Source organism: Papilio polytes, unplaced genomic scaffold (assembly GCF_000836215.1).
Source record: "Papilio polytes unplaced genomic scaffold, Ppol_1.0 DF823823.1, whole genome shotgun sequence".
Lineage (NCBI taxonomy): Eukaryota > Metazoa > Arthropoda > Insecta > Lepidoptera > Papilionidae > Papilio > Papilio polytes.
In genome coordinates this window covers 90,813-111,463 of record NW_013525381.1, presented here as the reverse complement: position 1 = coordinate 111,463, position 20,651 = coordinate 90,813, and the positions used below count along the sequence as shown (strand labels likewise).

Here is a 20,651-nt window from a genome sequence, read left to right as displayed (position 1 = left end):
TTACAAGTAACTAATATCCATGGTATCAACAGAGATGGGTCTTCGCGCATAGCAATCCTGCTCGGTGACGATGACCGAAGTGCCATTGCCTACAGTGTGCGTCAACACATCGCCGACAAACCTGGACACGGCGCGTGCACTGCACGAACTTGGCACACAAACTGCCCATCGGAGAATCTCGCCGCGACCGAAGCGTCCCTATGAAAAGTAAATTGAAGGATTGAAAAAGAACTCCCTCCAGAATAAACTTCAACTCTTCTACTAAGAGCCTTGAATTAGTAAAATAAATGGCGCAACCCACGAAAAAAGGTTATTATCATCAGAGACCACTGCTCACTTTGTATCGAAGCTCTAGTACTCGTAGATGGTATAGTTGTATATTACGTATCATTAAAATAAATAGTATGATATACAATTTTACATAAAATTGTAATAATTCCAAACGATGACAGTAAAATATCCTCAATTAAATCAATCCAAGGCGTTATCGAAATCGACACATCCTTCAAAGTAACAAACAGAATCTTATTAAACCGGTAAATAAGAAAATAAATAGCAATTTGGAATTCATCAAACGATTGGTGACACATTAAATTCTTTATTACCTTCTTGGCTTCCTCTCCGCGACTCCATTTTATCGTCGCAAGGCAGTACTCGCCTTCGACTACACCGCCTTTCTCACCGCGATCGTCGATAGCGACGCACTCGTCGAAGTTGCCCAGGTGATAGGAGGAACCGAATAGAAGACCTTGCGGTGATTTTGCTGATGCATCGAACACTGAAATTATAGATAACAGAAATATAACAACACGAAATTAAATTACCTATAGTGTCAATTCTTTCATGGTCAGAGGATATCCTCTCCTAACTCGTCACGTGTCAGTCGATATTTGTCAAAAACATTGTCGTCTGTTAAGCATTAATAGTAAATTCTGAACATCCTTCTAGAACTTTCAATAGATAACAAATTAACTTGGTTCATACACTTAGTTTGTCGATCAGTTCTGATAAAAAAGTACGGTAGAAAACTGCAATCCAATAAAGATAAATAAATAATAAGTCAATACAAAATTTAGTTTGTAACCACAAAGTTGTCGATCAATCTTCCAAATCTCTTTGTTAGACAATGTACAAAGAATCCTGTCGGCGTTGGTAGTTACGGAAAACGGCTGAGTCCTTGCGACCGTCCTCGCTCGTAATGGCTTCCTCCTGACATTGACGTAGCAGATGAGAACGATAATTTCTTTTCTTGCGCTAAATTAGCTTTTATAAGATTTACCGACGGGTTTAAGGGGATCTATTGACAGAATAAACCCCCTGATAAGGTGCCGTGACACACTTTAGTCTTCATTTTCTAGAAATACCCTTGCGATTACAAGCACAGCCCAAATAAAATATTGTGCAGTAGTAGTTAAAAGAAACTGTATTAAAAGATTACTAACAGTAGCAATAAAAACACATATACAAATTTAAATATTGCGAAGTAATAAATATTTAAAAGTACAATGAGTATATTTCCATACTCGAGCTATTTTCAAATGAAATGTTAACTGGAAAGTATTGGAGGATAAGTGATTGATCGAAGCACAATGAATGAGGCTCTACACAATTTCCATGAGTACAAATTGAGATGAATGTATGAATAACAAAAGCTACGCTTGGTATTAAAAATATACGTAAAAGCTACTTCGTTAAATGAATCTAAAGAAGCTTTATTGTATGCTAAATAGTTTGTATAGACTTCAAGTGTTAAACGTTCAAAGCGCTAGTTGCGCTTAATTTTTGCGTGAATAATTTGATATGTAAATTTATTTTAAAATTCAGATTTATTTTATCCGGATTTAAAATAAAATGGAACAGAAACGTTTGTGTTGTTATAATTTCTACGTAAACTTAACGATAGCAATAATACCTGCGTGTAATTTTGAACTTGTATTATGTTATATCGTTTTAATTTTCACAATTGTACTTCAGATACGTAAATCGTATGTTTTAAATATAGGTGGTTGATTATATGGGTGAAATTAATTTCTAGATTATTTATTTAACACAAACACAACGAAAAAGGTTAAATAGAAATATACGTTTGTCCTTTAAGGAAAATCCAAAACTTTCGTAAAAGTGCTGGTCAGTAATAAATTCAACGGACTATTTCTCATTTTAATCTCGACTTTATCTCGCATTAAACTTAATTTATATAGCACTACTCTCATAGAAACTTGCACAGTACGACTTATAAAGAACTTTAGAACTTAAACATACGACGTCGTATAAGCAGATGTGAATGCATGATTAAAGGAAGAAGAAAACAATAAAAGCTTTTGCAGTTATTACATTTTGGTTTAAAAATCTATATTCACAATAACCATTACAATTTGAAGCGTCAATAGCCTAATGATAAGGTATAATGGGAGCTACGGTTACGTGGTCTTGGGTTCGATTTCCACCGAACTTTTGCTGTAGTATTAAATTGACTATTGTAATAGTAATATCCAGGCTTACGGTTTATCCACCCATATCCAAGTTTAGAGTTTAGTATAGTTACAAGTAATGTTAGGGAATAAAAAGAATCTGCTGATATTTAAAAATAATGTAAAGTTTGTTTTTTTTATTTCATGTTAAAAGTTCAAATGCTATAACCACTAGACTGAGCTGCCGTCAATTTTCAGATAACACAAAGGTAAAGCTCGAAATGTCAACGGCACGTTTTCAAAGAGCATTGCTAATAAACCCCTCGTATTTTTAGTTTATCCTCTTTCGTAGCCAATTCATTTTACAGAATTGGCGATATTTCCAATAAGGAAAACGTTGAATTTGCTACAAAAGTCAAGTTTGATTATTTTTAAATTTTTAAACACATATTTTACATGGTAAAGTTTTTCCGTGATCTGAACAAAGCTATTTACTACGTAAGCAAGAAAGAAAAAAAATATACCAATTTTAGTCAGTTAAACTGTTTACCTAACCTGTACGCTTTGACACCAAAAATTAAACAAAAAAATGGGACTTACTCGCAAGCACTACCTTTCGGATAAAGAATTTTCAAAATCGGTCCACCAGAGGCGGAGTTATGCCGTAACACACATAAAAAACATACAAACTAATTGAGTACCTCCTTCTTTTGGAAAGTCGGTCAAAAATTAAATCATCATTTAGAAAAATACCAGTTAATAATTAAAAAAAAGGCTATGATATTTAACCATTAATAGAGGTAAATTTAAAGAAAACAAATATACGATAACAAGTTAGTCTAAAAATTTTCCTTATTATACGCTGCCTTTGAAAGTCACATTGAACTATTAAGTACTTCCAGTTTGAATGACTTTATGAAAGGTCCAACGCTTAAACGTTTTAACTAGTACCGAGTATTTTGAAGTTTTAGATATTTTTGACGATTCAGAATTTAGTTGTGTCAAATCTCATATTTTATATTTTATTTGAAATGTGATTAGATTCTATTTTTTCTTATGAGTTCGCTGCCTTATTTATGCTGAGTTTCTGAAGTTTCCACTTATTTTGTTTACCTAACGATTCAGTGGAGTTATGTTGACCTTAGTTCCAAGGAGGAAAACTCAAGTTAATTAGTTCGGAAACGCATTTCGTGAAGTTATTAAACCAATTACATAACGAATGATTAAAGGTAGCTGGGAAACCGACCGTGAATTAAACTTTGTAAGTTATAGTTCCGTTTTTTTCTTTTCTATTAATAATAATTTCAATTTCACATATTTCTTTTTTTAAATCTGTACTAAAACCTCCTTTTGTGTCTTCTAAGCAAGGCATATAAAATTTCCAACACTTCATAACAGTTGTCAGTTCATAAACGTGTTTTTTTCTCTCCGTAACGCGAATATTTCTAAGTGACCTCATTCAGGCCAGCTACTGGAATTACTTCACGCAACGTGTCCGGACTGCTGATGTAAAAATTTCACTGTAACCTTGACCGTGCGCGCGTGTTTATTTTGTGAGCAGCCGGAGTGTTATGAAACGCGTAAGTAAGTCAATGTGCGCAGAGATTGCGAGCGGAAGAGTTTTTTATGTCATATTTAATCTTATTTCGTACGAAACATGTTTGCATTTTTGTATCGTGTATACTTTTGTATATTCCTACTTTTTATTGTAAGTTTCAATTAGTGACACTTTGTTTATTATATGTTTTCTTTCTTTTTATTCTCTTTGCCAAAAAAAAGATAATAAATATTGCATGTTCTACATTGAAATCTAAAGCATGACACACACGTTACAAATGCACAGTTTTAAGTGAACAGACAAACTATACCGATAAAACTGGCGTATGCAGGCAAAATTATAACTGCTATTATAGTTTTGCCTACACTTGCCAGGTTTAAAAGTTCAGTTCGATAGTCCAGTTAGAGCTGTTAAAATTTAAGGTTGAAGGGCTTAACGGTAAAATTAACATATAAGTAAAAAACGTTTTGTTTGTGATTTTCAAACCACAACATGTTTTTTCTATCGAGTCTCAGACACACTCGTGCAAATGCAAGCATTTATTTTAATTTACATTTGTAATCTATGTACTTATAATAGCTTATTTACATTCACATAGAAAGATAAACTGTTTGTTACTTTATTAAATAACAGTGTATTAAAAACAAGACATAAATCTAAATAAATATCTCTGACTGCGAATACATTATCTACACAATAAGGTTTTGAAAATTAATTGTCGGTTTTCTACACATAATTATAATAATTAAATTAATAGGTCCAATTACTTTTTTCGCGCTTGCCTAAGCCTTTTCAATTAATAATCATTGCGATCCGCGATTGTTTCCCAAGTCGCGGGCATTGCAAGCGAATTAGTAGTCCCGACTTGATCGACCTTCAGATACAACGCGAATGCCTAAGTAGACATTTGGGATGCTATATAGAAAGTCTTGCCATGCTAACAAGACCACCTTGCAAATGAGACATTTCCTAAAAACAACAGTAATATACGGGAGAATTAAGAAAGATAATGCTTTGTAATGTAAGCGAACCTCTTCATTCCAGGTGCCTCTGCGTCAGTTCTTATTTTTGTGACACAATCAGAAACCACAGACAATTGTTTTTTATCCCATGTTATTGTTTTAATATGCAAATGATTTCATATTAAGTATCCGGTACAGGATTTTGATACGCGAAGAAAAAAAACAGTTATAAAAACCGGTTCATTATCCCACGATAAAAACGTTAGTATTGAAAAACATATGAGAAAAATGCAAGTACAGTCGAGTGCATATGCATACACTCTCGGTTTCAAAAATATCTCAAACGTTCTCAACAATACCATGTATTCATGTTTGGACATATGAACAGATACGTCCATAAGTATTTTTCAGACCGAATGTCCTTACACTAATGTTTTGTAAATGGACATATTTATGTAGCTGACTGTACATGTTTTATGTTGAAGTCTACCTATTATAATTACATGCTGTCAAAGGATAACATTTGCTTTGTTGTAAAAATTAATGCCATAACCGTGTTCTAACTTTAGTTCTCACCAAAATACTATTAATAGTTTTATTTACTGGCTAACCAAATACTGAGCTAGTACTATATTATTATACATTTTAATATAAATTAGGTAAAATTAAATGCATCTGGTAACACTAAGTCGTGCGTACATATTGTATCACTTCGGACAGTTGTGTGCAAGCCGCGATATTGACCCAAATTGTGTAACACGAGTCTTTAATTATTTTAAAGATGCCCAATTCTTCAAGGAACCGGAAAATTTTGTTAATTAATATCGCTTATTATGTAAATTAAACATGTTAATCTGTAAAATTTTTAGATCATTAAATTATAAGCCAATTAACGACGTCGATTTTATATAGGCCTTTCCCAATCCAACAAAAATCTTGGCTTGCCGCTCTTTTTGATTCATCAAAACCCGGAAAATTTTAACAAGAGAATTCGTCAACCGTCTGTCGTAAAGTGCTTCTAATTCTCGGTTTCTGAAATTTAATTTATCATTACTTATAGCTTCAATAGTGTGAAGTTGGAGTAAGCTTCAACGGAATAAAACTCAAATTACGTAGTTCGGAAACGCATTTCATGAAGTTAGCAAACCAAAAACGAATAGCTTAAAGTAGATAAAAAACCAGCCATAAATGGCCTAACACAATCACGATAGGAATATCTAATTTAGTTTAAGACCATTGAGTTAGTTATTAGTTTAGTTTAAGACCAGACGTCACATTGAAAGTCGCCTCCATCCTAGATCTCTTCGTATTTAACAGCCCATTTAATAACAACAAGCTCCTCAAATCATACCTATAGTATAAATATTCTCTAAACGCACAATTTAATCGTAATAAAAAGTGACAAAAAAGGAAAGTATCTCTTTCAACACAAAATGGAGTTAGTCCCCCAAATGTTAAGGGATATGCAGACGCCGACGACTGTATTAAATGTAACAAGGGTTAAAAGGAATGGTTATGCTAATACATACCAAAATAAATAGCCCAAACATTATTCATACGTGTTTTACGACGCCTACGGACGGTTGGAAGCGATATATTTTGCTCAATTCGAAATCGCCACGAGATTTGTATTTGAATTTTATGTCTAGTTGTTTGATGGAGGTATCACTTGTAACAATGAATTTTTCAATTGCCCTGATTCTTAAAATCTGCAACTTTAAATTTTAAACATACATTTTCATGTTTAATTACATTTTGTGATAGGTAAAATTGTTTTTCTTCTGATAGGCCTTGTAACTTCCAAAAAATTATAAATTTGTAAAGACAATTTCTGTAATTTTTTTTTCTTTTGAACACCTTTTTCAAGCAATATTGGTATCGTTCCGAAATTCTTAGTAAAAGTTCAACAGTAGTTGAAACATTTTAATTACTGACCAAATCTTTGGTCTTCATTTTCCTTAAAGCATTTCCGTAACTGCAAGATAGTGCTAGACTTATAATGAAATTCTTTGTACAGCAAAGGGACGCTTCAACCGATGCAATTTCGAAAGCTTTAAAGCAAGAATGAAACAGGATCGTGTAAGAAAACATTCTCTTATAGTAAAATACTATCGACTTTTAAAGTATTTCATTGATCAAGTGTTGCATTTTTGAAAAATATGCACAGTTGAGCTTTAGACATGAAACCCAATTAAATCTACAATTAGGAAAGTTTAAACTTTTAAATTAACAGGATACACGCTTGATGCTTTGATTAGTGAATTGGAAGCAATTTTAAACCAATCCAAGCGGTGACTTGTTATTTTTGACCGACTTCCCAAAAGAAGGAGGTACTCAATTCGTCGATATGTTTTTTTTTTTTATGTGTGTTACGGCATAACTCCGCCGCTAGTGGACCGATTTGGATAATTCTTTTTTTATCCGAAAGGTAATGCTTGCAGGTGGGTCCCATTTTTTTGTCTTATTTTTTAACAAAACCTGTATTCACAATTATGAACATCTTTGCCAATGTGTTGATATTTTCCTCTGGAGTTTAGTCACTGTTGATACCGAATAATTATTCTGCAGGAACTGATTACCATCAGATTAGACAAGCTATATTTGCATAGGCCCGGTATAGTGTTGATTACTTTTGGTGCGTTCGCGTATAGATGGATGTACACCGTCATAGAGACCATGTTAGTTAGCTAATGCTGCCGATATGCACGTATGGTCTTTAGCTGGGAATGTTTTTGGTATGTGCATTTAAGTTGATATGCTAAGCGCGTGCGGTATAGTCATTGTTCGTCGATTGTTCTGGAACATGACGTCCGTTGAGTCGTAAATCATTTACACATTTATCCTTCAAATAAAATAATCCAAGAAATAAATATATTTATGCTGGGTTGCTGAAGATTCCGTTTATTGTATCGTTGTATAGCGTTTGATTTAACTAAGTTTGAACGCAGTAAAACTCAAGTTAGTTAAACATTTCAAGAATGAATGGGTATTTATCAGGGTAGTGCATAACATCTTTTGACCACATCTTCATTCTCGGTAGGTTGGATAGTGTTCAAGTTAAAAAAACTTATCTAACCAAAAACACTAACGAATGGTAAAATGTAGCTGGGAAACCTGTCAAATTTATTTGTACCAGGAATTATAATTTGATGTTTTTAAATTTTCTACCATATCCGGAATATTGTTAAGCGAAAAAAAGGTCTTGTGATTTTCTCACTATTATTATAGATCTAATCTCGCGATATAAAAAGAATTTCCTAACAAAATTCACATAATTATACTTTGTTTTAAAACAATTAAAGTTTTATTTACATTATGACCGAAACAAAAAAGTTGCCTACTCACGAATAAATAATAATTTAATATAGGTCCAAAGGGCTCGTTTCACAATGTCCAAGCAAAGTCCTGAATAAGATATTTAGAACTTATTTGTCAAATAAAGTTGTCGTTGGTATTTCACAATCTCCAAATAAGGCGTGAAACTGAAAGTATTTTAATAGTTAATTAAGTAAAGTTTTATGTATCACTTAATTTGTTAGTTTCCTTAAACATTGTGAAATCTTACTAATGTTGGAAATGCGAAAGTTCAGATAAATGTTTGTTAGAGTTTGTAGCCTAAACTGTTGGACGGATCTTGATGAAATTTGGCATATGGCAGAGGATAATGGAAGAACACATCTACTTACTCTTGTTTTTTTTTAGTTACATGTGGACGGTGTCGCAAGTAAAAGTCTAAAAGTTAAAAATACTGTGTCATTTTAAAAGTCATAAAATACGTAAATTCAGAGAGTTCTAAAGTTTTATCATAAAAGAAAAACTGTCAGACCACTGTTTCAATTACAAAGAGCCATTCTCTTACTGTCGTTTTAAATATGGTGCGTAACTTCACTGAAGAGGCGCCTTTTACAGTGCGATTCTTTTACATTTTATCTTAAATAGAAAAGCGATTATTACCAATCCGTTAAAAGCAGTCTGTTTTTCTAGGTGTAATCCATCTAGCGAAGTGCAGAGCTGAGACTCTTAATGGATTCCATGTTAATTTGCACTCTGTCCGCAAAAGACTTACCTGAGGGAAAGACATTGCTTCGATGCGGGAAAAGGCATGGACATGTTTTGTCAGAAAATTAGTAAAAAACTTAATGATAATTTATCATGTACAAATTAATCTTAGTTATAATTTTACAATGAAATAATTGGAACACTTATTTGATAATGACCGCTGTTATTATAATAATGTTATAAATATATGACTCAGCAATAACTTAATAGAGATAGATTACATATGTTTTGAGGCCACGTGGTTAGCTAGTACTTGAAATTTGCATAAATAAATATTTAATATCCGTGATTTACAGAAATCTGTACCTACACGAAAAATCTTTAACATTCGATACATAAATTTCTCAGAGATTCACACACTTTGATTCACTTAACTTGAGATTTAAATTATCTTCTTCAATCTTTAATCGATGAAAGAGGCACGGACAGAGGATACTTTTACCATGCATTCCGTCCATCAAGTCCACTAGCCCTTCTCATCCCTTACTTTACATGAAAAGGGTGGGAAGAGAAAGGGAAAGTAAAACATTAATCGAAAGAAACGTGCATAATTGCAGTAAGCAGACATGAAGATAATGTTTCATTTATGTTTGATTTAATACATGCCCATTTTATGACAATTAATGAGATCTTCGCCCTAACTTAGGGTATCTTCTAGTCGCTTAGTGATAGATAAAGATCTTGAATAAGCCTTTCTAGAATAATTATAAACCTAACTAAAGTGTAACTCGTTACTAAGTAAATATCGCATTCTGTAGTACGCAGAACAAGTTATTTGTAGCCGTATTTGTATTCTTGTTTTGTAGTGCGCCTTTGTTTCTTGAACGAGTTTGAGGAAGGTATACACTTCAATGCAAAGAATGAACTGACGCATTTGTAATATGAATTTTATTACTTCAATACAACCTATTACCGACTTTCACAAATACATATACATAGATGAATGAGATACAAGATACTGAATATTATCTGGATGTTTTGGCAAGCTGCAATTAATTACAATGAGAAAAAAATGAAAGAAAGAAAAATAAAAGCATTTAATTTCTGCAGAGTTTTATGTCATGGCTTTATACGTAGATTAAAAAGGCTGTTATTACAAGTGTAATTAAAAGAAACAGCGAAAAGGGATGCAGCGTATAGCTAACATGAAATTCACGTTAAAATCGATATTTTAACTAATCAAACATTTTTAAAAATAACTCCAGACATCCCACACCCGACCAGAAGCGTAGACAATCACTCAAGTTAAGTAATCACTTAGATAAAAATAGTCTTGTTGCTTACACTATAAAATATTCTTTGTAATAGACAGTACTTTCTGCTTTTCGGTATTTCACTTTAAGAATTAAAATGTTGACTATCTACGATGAGGTCTTATAAAGGGAAATGTAAGAAAAATTCACGTTACTTAAATGTGAGATATTAAGGTACAGATATTGCGTGATCAAAATCAAATTACTTTATAGATTGCAAGAATAAAACTTGTCACATTTCTCCGCGCCTAAAGCGGTTATAGGAATTTTATATAGAGATTGATTTGCTAACAGCCGGTCTACGTAATTCGAACCGAAGTTGCCATGTTGAAATTGTCATCATTCTATCTTTTTAACTGTTTTTATAATTATAGTTTCGAAGTAGACAGTTATATTTCTTTAACTTGTTTGTGTTAATATGTTTTTTTATATTGTTTTAAAAACGTTTTTTCCAATAAACTAATCTTTATAATAAAACTTTGATTAAAACCATAAAAATTATAAAAACGTATTTTATAAAGCCAACAATTAAGTCTTCGATTTCTCGGATTTCCGTTAAGTTCAAAGTTACAAATTAACATATAAAAGCGTTTGTCGAAACATAATAAAATATCAATCTGACTATTTCATTAACAACAGAATAATCGAGAACATATAAGATCGATTAAACCTTGGAAATTAAAAACGTGCTGAGCCTTTCAAAGTCAAGCTATTATAATAACGCTCCCAAATAACTGATACCAGTTTACCTTAGTGATATTTTTTTCTGTATAGAAATTATCAAGAAGGCCAAACATTATTTTATATAATTATTAAACTAAAATTAACCATAAAAATAAGAAAATATTAATCTCTTCATTCTTTCTTCGTAAATCCTTTTTTGATATTGTAATGAAAGTTTATTAGGATATTCTAAGAAAGCCTTTACTGTACCAAAAATACTTATTTTTACTATTAAATACATAACTATTCTTATTTGTTATTAAAAAAAAAAACGAAATAAGTTCATAGACAAAACATCACTATGGTTTGTTAACATTCTTGCAATGCATTCACAAAATATAAAAAGTTAGCCGATGAGTGGTTTGAACCCTTTTCATATAAGTTCTTACCCTTTACAAACATATTACGCTAAGCCTTGTTTAGTGTTGTGGAAATATGTATAGTAACAAAGAGAAAATGTTTTCTGATAAAACATTTTTAGATGTTTCGTGTAAAAACGTGGTTAGATTTGCGAAATATATTCATTATCTATTTAATCTTTAAAATAATGGACTGTAAAGAAAATGAAAATATACTTAAAATTCTCTCAGAGATGTTTCAAATGCGATGTTTAGAAACATGTGTTTTAGCCGTGGAAACAATTTTCCTGTGACTATTAGATACATTATATATAATATCCTACAAAAGGTATTGTTTAACTTGTCACCGACAGCGCGGCAGCCGAAAACACAAAACAAAAAATTTAAAACATATTTACAATAAAACTCAAACTATATCGCGACTATATCTCGTAAGCGTCCTTTTATCTCCTTTTATACTTAAACCATGCAATGTCTCGGTGGCCAGTATTCAACCTCTTTGGCTGGATTCACACTTGTCAGCCAAAGAGGTTGTATTATGCATTGACCAGGTATAGTTCTAAGAGCAATAATTGCGTTATGCACAAAAGTTTTGTAACAGTCACACTTAAATATTTCCGTACTTGTAAAAGTAATCTAGCAAAATTATAGAACAAGGCGAACCAACCAATGTATCAATTCAATCAAAATTAATCAACCTACTTCATACAATTTTTCAATACCTGACGCCAACATTTCCAAAGTGAGTTTGCTGTACAATGGTGCTTTACCGATCTTATCGCAACAGGGACAGTAACTTGAGGTCCTCAGAGGCGTTTTGAAGTTTCACAAGCAAAGATAAAACGTCACTTGAGCGACTTCCGTATAAACATGCGTCAGTTATTACGTTATCATGGGACTAAATCATGCTCACAGCGGCGACGCCTCAACCCTTATTATAGTGCCCGAGCAATATTTATAAAACATGTCAAGATATAACAAGGGTCGCTTAGATTTTCTAAGCACATTCAAAATGTGCCGTCTTTTGTACAGTGTATCTTAGATATGAAATAACTGTTTCAACGACAAAACTTGAATTCGGTAACCAAGTTTATAAGACTGTGCTATATTGTTAGATTGCTTTTATCAGGTTTTGCACAGAAACAAAAAACATTGATACGAAATAAAACACTCATGTTTTATTAACCTCCTTAAACAAATGAGTTTTATATGAAGCTAACAACTTTGTGCTAACAACCTGTATATAAATACGTCTTTAGAATGCCTTCACACTTGTTCATCGATTAATTTATATGAAACTAGCTTTCGTCCGCGCCTCCGTCCGCGCGGAATTAAAAAAAAACAAAAGCAAATAGCCTATGCGGTGTCTAGACTAACCTCTACATCTATGCCAAATTTCATTTAGATCCCTTCAGACATTTAGGCTACAAACTCTAACAAACATCCATCCATCTACCATCCATCCATCTAAACTTTCGCATTTATAATATTAGTAAGATTAGTAAGATCAAGATCAGACCATCGGACGACAATAAACACGAAAACTGTTCATATTAACTTGATACTTTATTAAAAACTCACATTCCGAAATATTAAGATTATTATAAGTAGTAAACTATATTCGATGATTAAGCACTTTTAAGATAAATTCCTCATACTTAGATAAGTTCTTAACTTTGTGATTGTAGAATAAATATTACATCTATAGCTTTAGGTAACTCTTCAGTTTTGACTTTAAATTAGAATTTGAACAAATCAGGAGCCGCACAAGTAACTCGTTGTGAATAAACCTTTATCGTTCGCTCTATATCATCAAAGTAACAACTAACATCGAATTATATGATACCTCGGATACTTTAAAGCAAACGTAAATATAACTAAGTAAGCAATTAATGCGTAACTGACAAGTCAAGGTCAATTTAGCGTTTATACTATGTGCATAGTCTTACTGCAAAATTACAAGATCCCATAGTTGTAGGAGTTAATTATAAATTATTGACATCGGAATTATAACAATACTACCTTACGACCGCGACTCTGTTCGCGTGGAATTAAAAAAAAAAACAAAAGTAAAAAAACAAAAATGAATGCCTATGTGTTCCAGACTATCCTCTACATCTATACCAAATTTCATCGAGTCTTTCAGCCGTTTAGCCTACAAACTAACAAACGTCCATCCAACTAAACTTTCGCATTTATATTATTAGTAAGAAGTAAAGTTATCAATTTGAGTAATGTCCACCTTGACCAGCCCTACACTTTACCTTTATTTCGTGTTATTTATCGATTAACATACATTTTAAAGTACTTTTAATATTTTAAAATTTCAACTTGAGTTCACTAAGGGCAGAGCAAACCGTAAACGATAATCATTTCAGTGAATTCCCACTGTATCGAAACATGTCCTAACTTTTAACAACAACGCGATCTTCACCCGCAAAAGTGTAGACTTTGACTTCATATAAAAGTTTAATTCAAGTACACTTTAATGATAAAAAACAAACGGTTCTTTGGCCTGACCGATCCTTCAAAGCCATATTTGTTTGAATATTTATAACCTTTTGTTGTATCCGAGTCAATATTTAATTAATAAAACTGCACTGGATTCTAAATCTTGTACTTTCGGTCAACGCACTCGTTACTAGGTGACGTGTATTGCAGCTGGACGAAACCGGTCGTCACACTTCCATAGGCCGCTGTGTTAGTCGTAATCGATGTGATTGAACAATTTTTTATACATTGCCAGCAATGGCGTTGATATTACTAATGTTTCCGTTAAGCTTTTAATGTAATCTTTGTGTAATTATTTTGTGTCTTCGTGACTTAAGATAAAAATCTAACGATAAATATTTTCAACAACAAATGTATTTATACTAGAGAGGATTATCACATAAACAAGAGAGTAAAAAGGTAGAGGAAGACCAAAGCAAGTAAGGATAGATTGTATCGAAGTGTATTTTTTGACCGACTTCCCAAAAGAAGGAGGTACTCAATTCATCGATATGTATTTTTTTTATTTTTTATGTGTGTTACGGCATAACTCCGCCGCTAGTGGACCGATTTTGATAATTCTTTTTTTATCCGAAAGGTAATGCTTGCAGGTGGGTCCCATTTTTTGTTTGATTTTTTATTAGTAGTTTAGATTAGTAAACTAAACACACACTAAAAATCCATACTCCGATGAAAAATCTTAACTATGCTTTTTGTTCAAATTTCTATGAAGACATTAAAAATTAGTAATGAACAGATTTAATTTATACAAAGTTAGTGATAACAAAGTATTAAATTAAGTATATTGTGCTAAAAGCATTTGACGTTAAAACAGATTAAGCGAAACGTTCGCGAACGCAAACAACTTTACTCTCTAATCCAATGTAAATTTCCTTTTCAAACATTTCTGTCTAACTTAATACTACGTATTTACTTGTGTATTGTCGACCTATTTATATTTACAGTTCTATTCTTTAATCATTTCCTCAAATTCATTACTTTACTTGATACTAGATGTTCCCATGCGACTTCATCCACATAGAATTATAAAAAAATCATTTTATTATTCACACTTGTCAAGTTATCAATTGCAAATGTCAAAATGACATGACATGATGTCAAACCATGGCAACCTTGCTAACTTGATGTTCGCAACAACTTATGGTCTCTTTCCCACATTAGGGTTTTAATCCAAAATATTTATCCCCTAAGTTTAACGGCGTGAAAATATAAAGCCTTAAGCGTGACGTAAGTGTACAACAAAGAAGTGTGTGTTTACGCTTTATTATAATAGTATAGATGAACGTTTCTTTTAGCTATATCGAAATATGGTAGTCTTAATGGTCTACCTATCAAGTGATACCTAATACTGGGTAACTTAGAAACCCTGTTAGTGTAATGGGCGATAATATCGTTTATGATTAGTTAAAACAGTGAGGCAATCAATCATAACTTCTTACCACCAGGCTTTTATAACTAAATAATAATTTAACTTCCTATATTTAGGTATCTCTTTGTCTTGATTTGATAACTATAAAATATCTGTATTCTTGTTAATCTTACTAATATAAATAAGAAAGTTTAGATGTATGGATGTTTGTTAGAGTTTGTAGTCTAAATTGTTGAACGGAACTCGATATAATTTGGTATTGATGTAGAGGATTGTCTGGAAGAACATATAAGCTTATTGTTTTTTTTATTTCACACGAACAGAGTCGTGGGCGTAAGTTAGTAAAATACATATACAATTGTCTATTTGGTTAAAAGATCTTTTATGATTTAAGTAAAATGGAAATAGTTTCTCGCGTTCATGATTTCCATCATATAAATTTCCATCAATAATAATTATAATATTGATTCATAATTAAACGTTTGACGCCTGTTTCCGCAATTAATGCGTTAATCTGCCAACTGGAGTGATAAATTACTAATCAAACAATCATTACATACGTTTACTTTCAAACTCAGTGGATGTTAATATTTGAAATTACGCTTTTAAACATTTTACTGCTTTAATAATCACTAATACGTACTCATACTTTACTGTGTCAATTAATGACTACTAGTTGAAATATGTATCCGAATTAGGGCCCTTCAAGATAGAAGCGTACTCCTTTTTTAAAGGCCGGCGAAGCATCCGTGGTTCCGCTGACGTTGCAGATGTTTATGGGCGTTGAATCAAATTAAGTCTTCCGATGTTTTATTGTCCGTTTATAAAAAATAATAAATAGATTAAATATATGTATGTTTATATGAAGTGTAATGTATGTGTTTAAAATTTAAAAGTAAAATTGCTTGTTTAAAGAAAACTAAGATGTATACAGACATAATTCAACAGAACAACATTTCTTTGTCGGTTTCAATGTATAACATTACGTCAATGTCAGCACGCCCGACGTAAATATACGACCATAGCAAAATCCCACACACGCTTCCTCTTGCAAATCATATGTTTGTATTATCGTCACGTTTAATTAATTGTAATTTTAAATACAGAGTATGTATTGATCAAGCGATGAATAAGAAAACAGATTTTCAATTGTTTTAACGCCTGAACCGATTTTGGAAAGCCTATGTTGGTATGCAACCGTTTTGTTTAAGAACATTGAATCAATTTTGGCATTTTATTACATGTTATATACACAGTTCTACAGTGGACAATATCAATTTTCTCATGCGATATTACGTAAATTAATTGCCCATTATACGTCTGGCCTTTCAAACTCACAGTTCCTTAAACACAAGTAAAAATTCTGGTTAAAATGCTTACGAATCGATAGAACCAGATTAGAATAATGTACTTATATTTGAATAGTAATTTCCTTGTTACTATGTTTTTCTATTTACACTATACTATGATAAATTGACCACTCAACTACGTGAATAAAATAAGTTTTTTTTAAGTTAATATAAAATTATTACATGTAATGGTGATATATTGCGTAAATTATTTTAAATAATCGACACACTGTCATGGCAACATCCATTAGGTAAAAAAAGATTGTAAAAAATATGTAAAGACGATAAACACTACTAATGACTTTTTATACAGACTTCGCTAAGATACTAACTCTTGACAAAAATGTTTTAATAATTAATTTTTACCCATTTTTAATATGTGACTATTCACATATATTTATTTAGATACGATTTTATCAAACATTTATGGAAATAGTTAAAAAAGTTATCGAAAACTTGTAAACGATTTGTTACATTTCTGATCTTGCGATTGATAAAACTATTGTCTTTTGTTTTTTTAGTAGTGTCTTTAAAGAGAAAATGTCAATGTTACATTTTATTATATGGCGTTGTATTAGGACTGCTGAAGACTGTTTTCGGTTGGCACTATCAAAACGCTTTGTCTATGTTCTGACAAAAAGCTGCGTTTACGTAACTTAACAGTGTGTTATTGTTTACATGACATTAGGATATAAAGTTTTCTTAATATTGTAATTCTCGTAATATTTTTCTTTGTATCCATTTACTTTATGCGTATAAAATAATATACGGAAACTCACAACAATATTTATGTAAATCATGTTCGTACAATCAATTAAGTTATGTAAGTGAAATTAAGCCGTTCAATGAAACTAGGTCATTGAAAACTTAAATAACTTATAACGAATAAGTTTAACAACATAACTAATTAATAACTTCCTTCGTGAGTTGTGTTAATAATACACGAATTATGTCTAAATTATCTCATTTTAATGGACCCTTTTAAGTAAATTTTTAGATCTCAAAGCAAAAACTTACGCTCTTCTAATACTTTAACTTAAGTTTATTAACTTACAAAAATTATATGTTTACTTTAGATAATAAGTTTTAAATACTTACTTTTGAGCGCCCATCTTTTGTTCTGAAGTAACCCGTCCAGAAATTTATATCCCTGTTCCCTACACGCTCTTTCCTTAACATTCGCAACAGCCGTAGTCAGTGACAGCAAATCGCTCGCAAGCACAACCGACGACGCGTAATCAGGAGACTCCTCTATTGATTTCAATACAGGATTCTTTCCGCCGCCGCCACCATCCACATTCGCAATATAGGAAAAGTCATCAGCAAGTTTAGCTGCAGTTTTTGCTGTAGTTGCAATCTTTTCAACTAGTTCCCTATCTACTCCCAATGGACTGATCAGTTCAAGTGTCTTTGTAGCGGTATCAGCTAAAGGTGTTATTCGTTTAAGTATTTTCTCTGTAAGTTTAGTTTCGTTCACATTTTGACCTGTGATCGCGCACACGATCGTGAGTAGTATTGCTGCGGAGAGCATCGCGAACGTGCGCGTGCGCTGCGCCGGTAACTAACTACGACTGAGGCGAACGTAGGCCTTCGAGGAACGATCAATGAAACGGAGCCTCGATACGTTGTCCGCATAACACTGGCCATTTCGCTATTAAAATTGCTTCATTGTCTGTTAGTGATTTTATTCCGTCACTAACGTATGGCTAAATACAGAAGTCTGATAGAATCGTCACTTTCTTTAAATCAGCTTACAACAATGGAATTTCATGACATTAATTGTGATAATTATCTTTTTGCAATTTTTTTTAAGTTTAGGTTCCATTTATATGAAACGCAAAAAAAACGGCTATTTATTTAATTTCTTGAATTATCACCATCTCAGTTTATATGGTGATAATTTGGTGATAACAGCCAATTCTGTACGTGTAAAAGTTTAAAGTATGGAAATGTATTCATGGAATTTCATTCGCAGGATGGCAATTTTTACGTCATAAATTTTAATACGTTAACATATAAAAAGATTGTTCGAATATTTCTAGATTACGCGGAATTATTTTTATAGATTTTTTTTATCAATCACGTTTTACTATAAATGACATCGTGATTCACGTTGAAGTATTAACATTAAAAATTGCACTTATAGTGATGGTAGAGGACGTTACTAACGGTGCTAATTGCTACTAAACCAAGAAAGTTATGATTCATGATATTCTAACGTTTTGTCTAGTTTTTGAAATTCCAGATAAGGATCCACTACATATCATATCAACAGCTTAAAACAATCAACCAAACCAATGTATGCATGCAAAAATCGTTATGATTGATGCTACAATAATAATATACTCGTATGTTATTGTTAAACGAATAATGTTAAAAAGTAAAACTATGCTTCAGTTCGCATAAAATTTAATTATAAATATTCATCGTTCTCTTGAGTATCGATAATGTTGAGCACCGCTGTGTCCATTGCCGTTGCCGGTCACTTCCCAATCGTCGAGATCTCTGTCGTCGCTATTTCTAGAAAAAGATCTCCTTTGAGCATTCTCGTCTCTATTTGCCCAAAAGTCTTCATCCTCACCCTGTTCCTCTTCTATCACTTCTAATTCTTCTTCGTTCCGTTCATGTTCCTCATCCATACCTTCCTCGTTTTCTTCCTCTTCTAAAATTTCATCTAATCCTTCATTTGTTAATCTCTGATGTTCATATTCCATTTCAACTTCTGGAATTTCTTCTAACACTTCTCGATGAGCAATAAGAGTTTGCCTATTTCTAATTAAAGGCGGTTCTGTTACCTTTTCATTCTTTTTTGGACTTCCTGTTTGTGATTGGGCTTTTTGGGATTCTTCAGAACCTGGATTTTCATTTTTAATTTCGTTTGTTTTTGACACTAAGAAAAGAATCTTTGGTAATGACTGCATTGGAATTACAAATGTTAACGTCAACAAAATTGATGATAGAAATATTAAAGATATTTCTTGGACATCGATCTGAAACAAAGGGGTTCCCATTATTACCATATTCTTTGTAGCATGCTACTTTTATGTTTAGATGACCAAAAACATAACGAAATCCATCTAGTTCTTGGATGATATTATGTAGAAATAGCAATGTAGACGAAATAAATTGCAATACATTATTTAGCTCATACTCACCAGAGACATTAAGGTAAATTCGCTAGCGGTCCTAACTGTAGCCGCATTAGTCAGAAACACAACGAACTGACAGAGATAGAGGGCATACGAAAGACGACTGATAAGGGTTAATGGACGACTGCATAGTATGTTCTGCAGGAAATCTGTAAATAAAAAAATGCACAATTTAATAATTTATGTTATTACAACAAAATTATATCACCAGCCAGTGTTAATAGATAAATCGAAACAAACGTATTTGGATTATGAATACAAAATACATAATTAGTGAACCTGATGCGTTGAATTTCGCACGTGTAGATTCTTCGACCAGCTATTTTGATTACCATTTTCTCTGGTCTCGTGTATGTTAATAGTCGGAGGTTACTAACTGTTATTGACATTTAATATCTTTAAAAAAATCATTTTAATAATATAATAATTATTTATCAAATTAAAATTAAAATATACTTTACATTAGTTTTAAATATATCCCGGTTCTTACTCTTACATGACTTTTTTTATTAATGTTACTGAATTTATTATTGATAAATTAATATTTAAGCAAAAACCATCAAATAAAATATTAAAATTACAATTTGTGTTAAAACAGGATCATGCCAAGTTAATAAATTAGTGAAGCTATGAGAACAACTTATTGAAACCAATGTTTATTTTAGTTGCAAATTGTTTCCGCGAATGGTCTAACCAGATTTAGTTTCACACTGACCACAATGACCACCGTGGACCGCGTATATCAGCCAGGCGATTGCCAAAGCGGAGGCAATGGGTGCCAACGCTGCGTACTGCGCCGCGAATGTTGCATTGTATCTGTACTGGGTCGAGCCAGAATCGAAGCCCGCCCACCACACGGATCCCCACAGCGCACCACTGATTAACCACCCAAATATCAGTAATATCTGAAACAAATAAATGTCATTTACAGTTTTTTAACATCACATT

At 32.3% G+C, this 20,651-nt stretch overlaps 2 protein-coding genes across 2 annotated transcripts in view; both read right to left on the bottom strand.

Annotated features, from left to right (window-relative positions):
• LOC106103394 (nose resistant to fluoxetine protein 6-like) overlaps positions 1-18,114 on the bottom strand; it is a 24,176-nt gene extending 6,062 nt beyond the window's left edge. Inside the window, exons 1-3 of the mRNA XM_013283146.1 lie at positions 17,653-18,114; positions 606-778; positions 5-198 (exon numbers count right to left, since the gene is read on the bottom strand). Of these exons, the coding sequence (XP_013138600.1) occupies positions 5-198; positions 606-778; positions 17,653-18,085 (800 nt within the window). The 5' untranslated portion in view covers positions 18,086-18,114. The remainder of the gene's footprint in view (positions 1-4; positions 199-605; positions 779-17,652) is intronic.
• An 832-nt stretch (positions 18,115-18,946) lies between these two features.
• The window catches only part of LOC106103317, a 17,956-nt gene continuing 16,251 nt past the window's right edge, over positions 18,947-20,651 (bottom strand). Inside the window, exons 11-13 of the mRNA XM_013283053.1 lie at positions 20,419-20,608; positions 19,710-19,852; positions 18,947-19,544 (exon numbers count right to left, since the gene is read on the bottom strand). Of these exons, the coding sequence (XP_013138507.1) occupies positions 18,978-19,544; positions 19,710-19,852; positions 20,419-20,608 (900 nt within the window). The 3' untranslated portion in view covers positions 18,947-18,977. The remainder of the gene's footprint in view (positions 19,545-19,709; positions 19,853-20,418; positions 20,609-20,651) is intronic.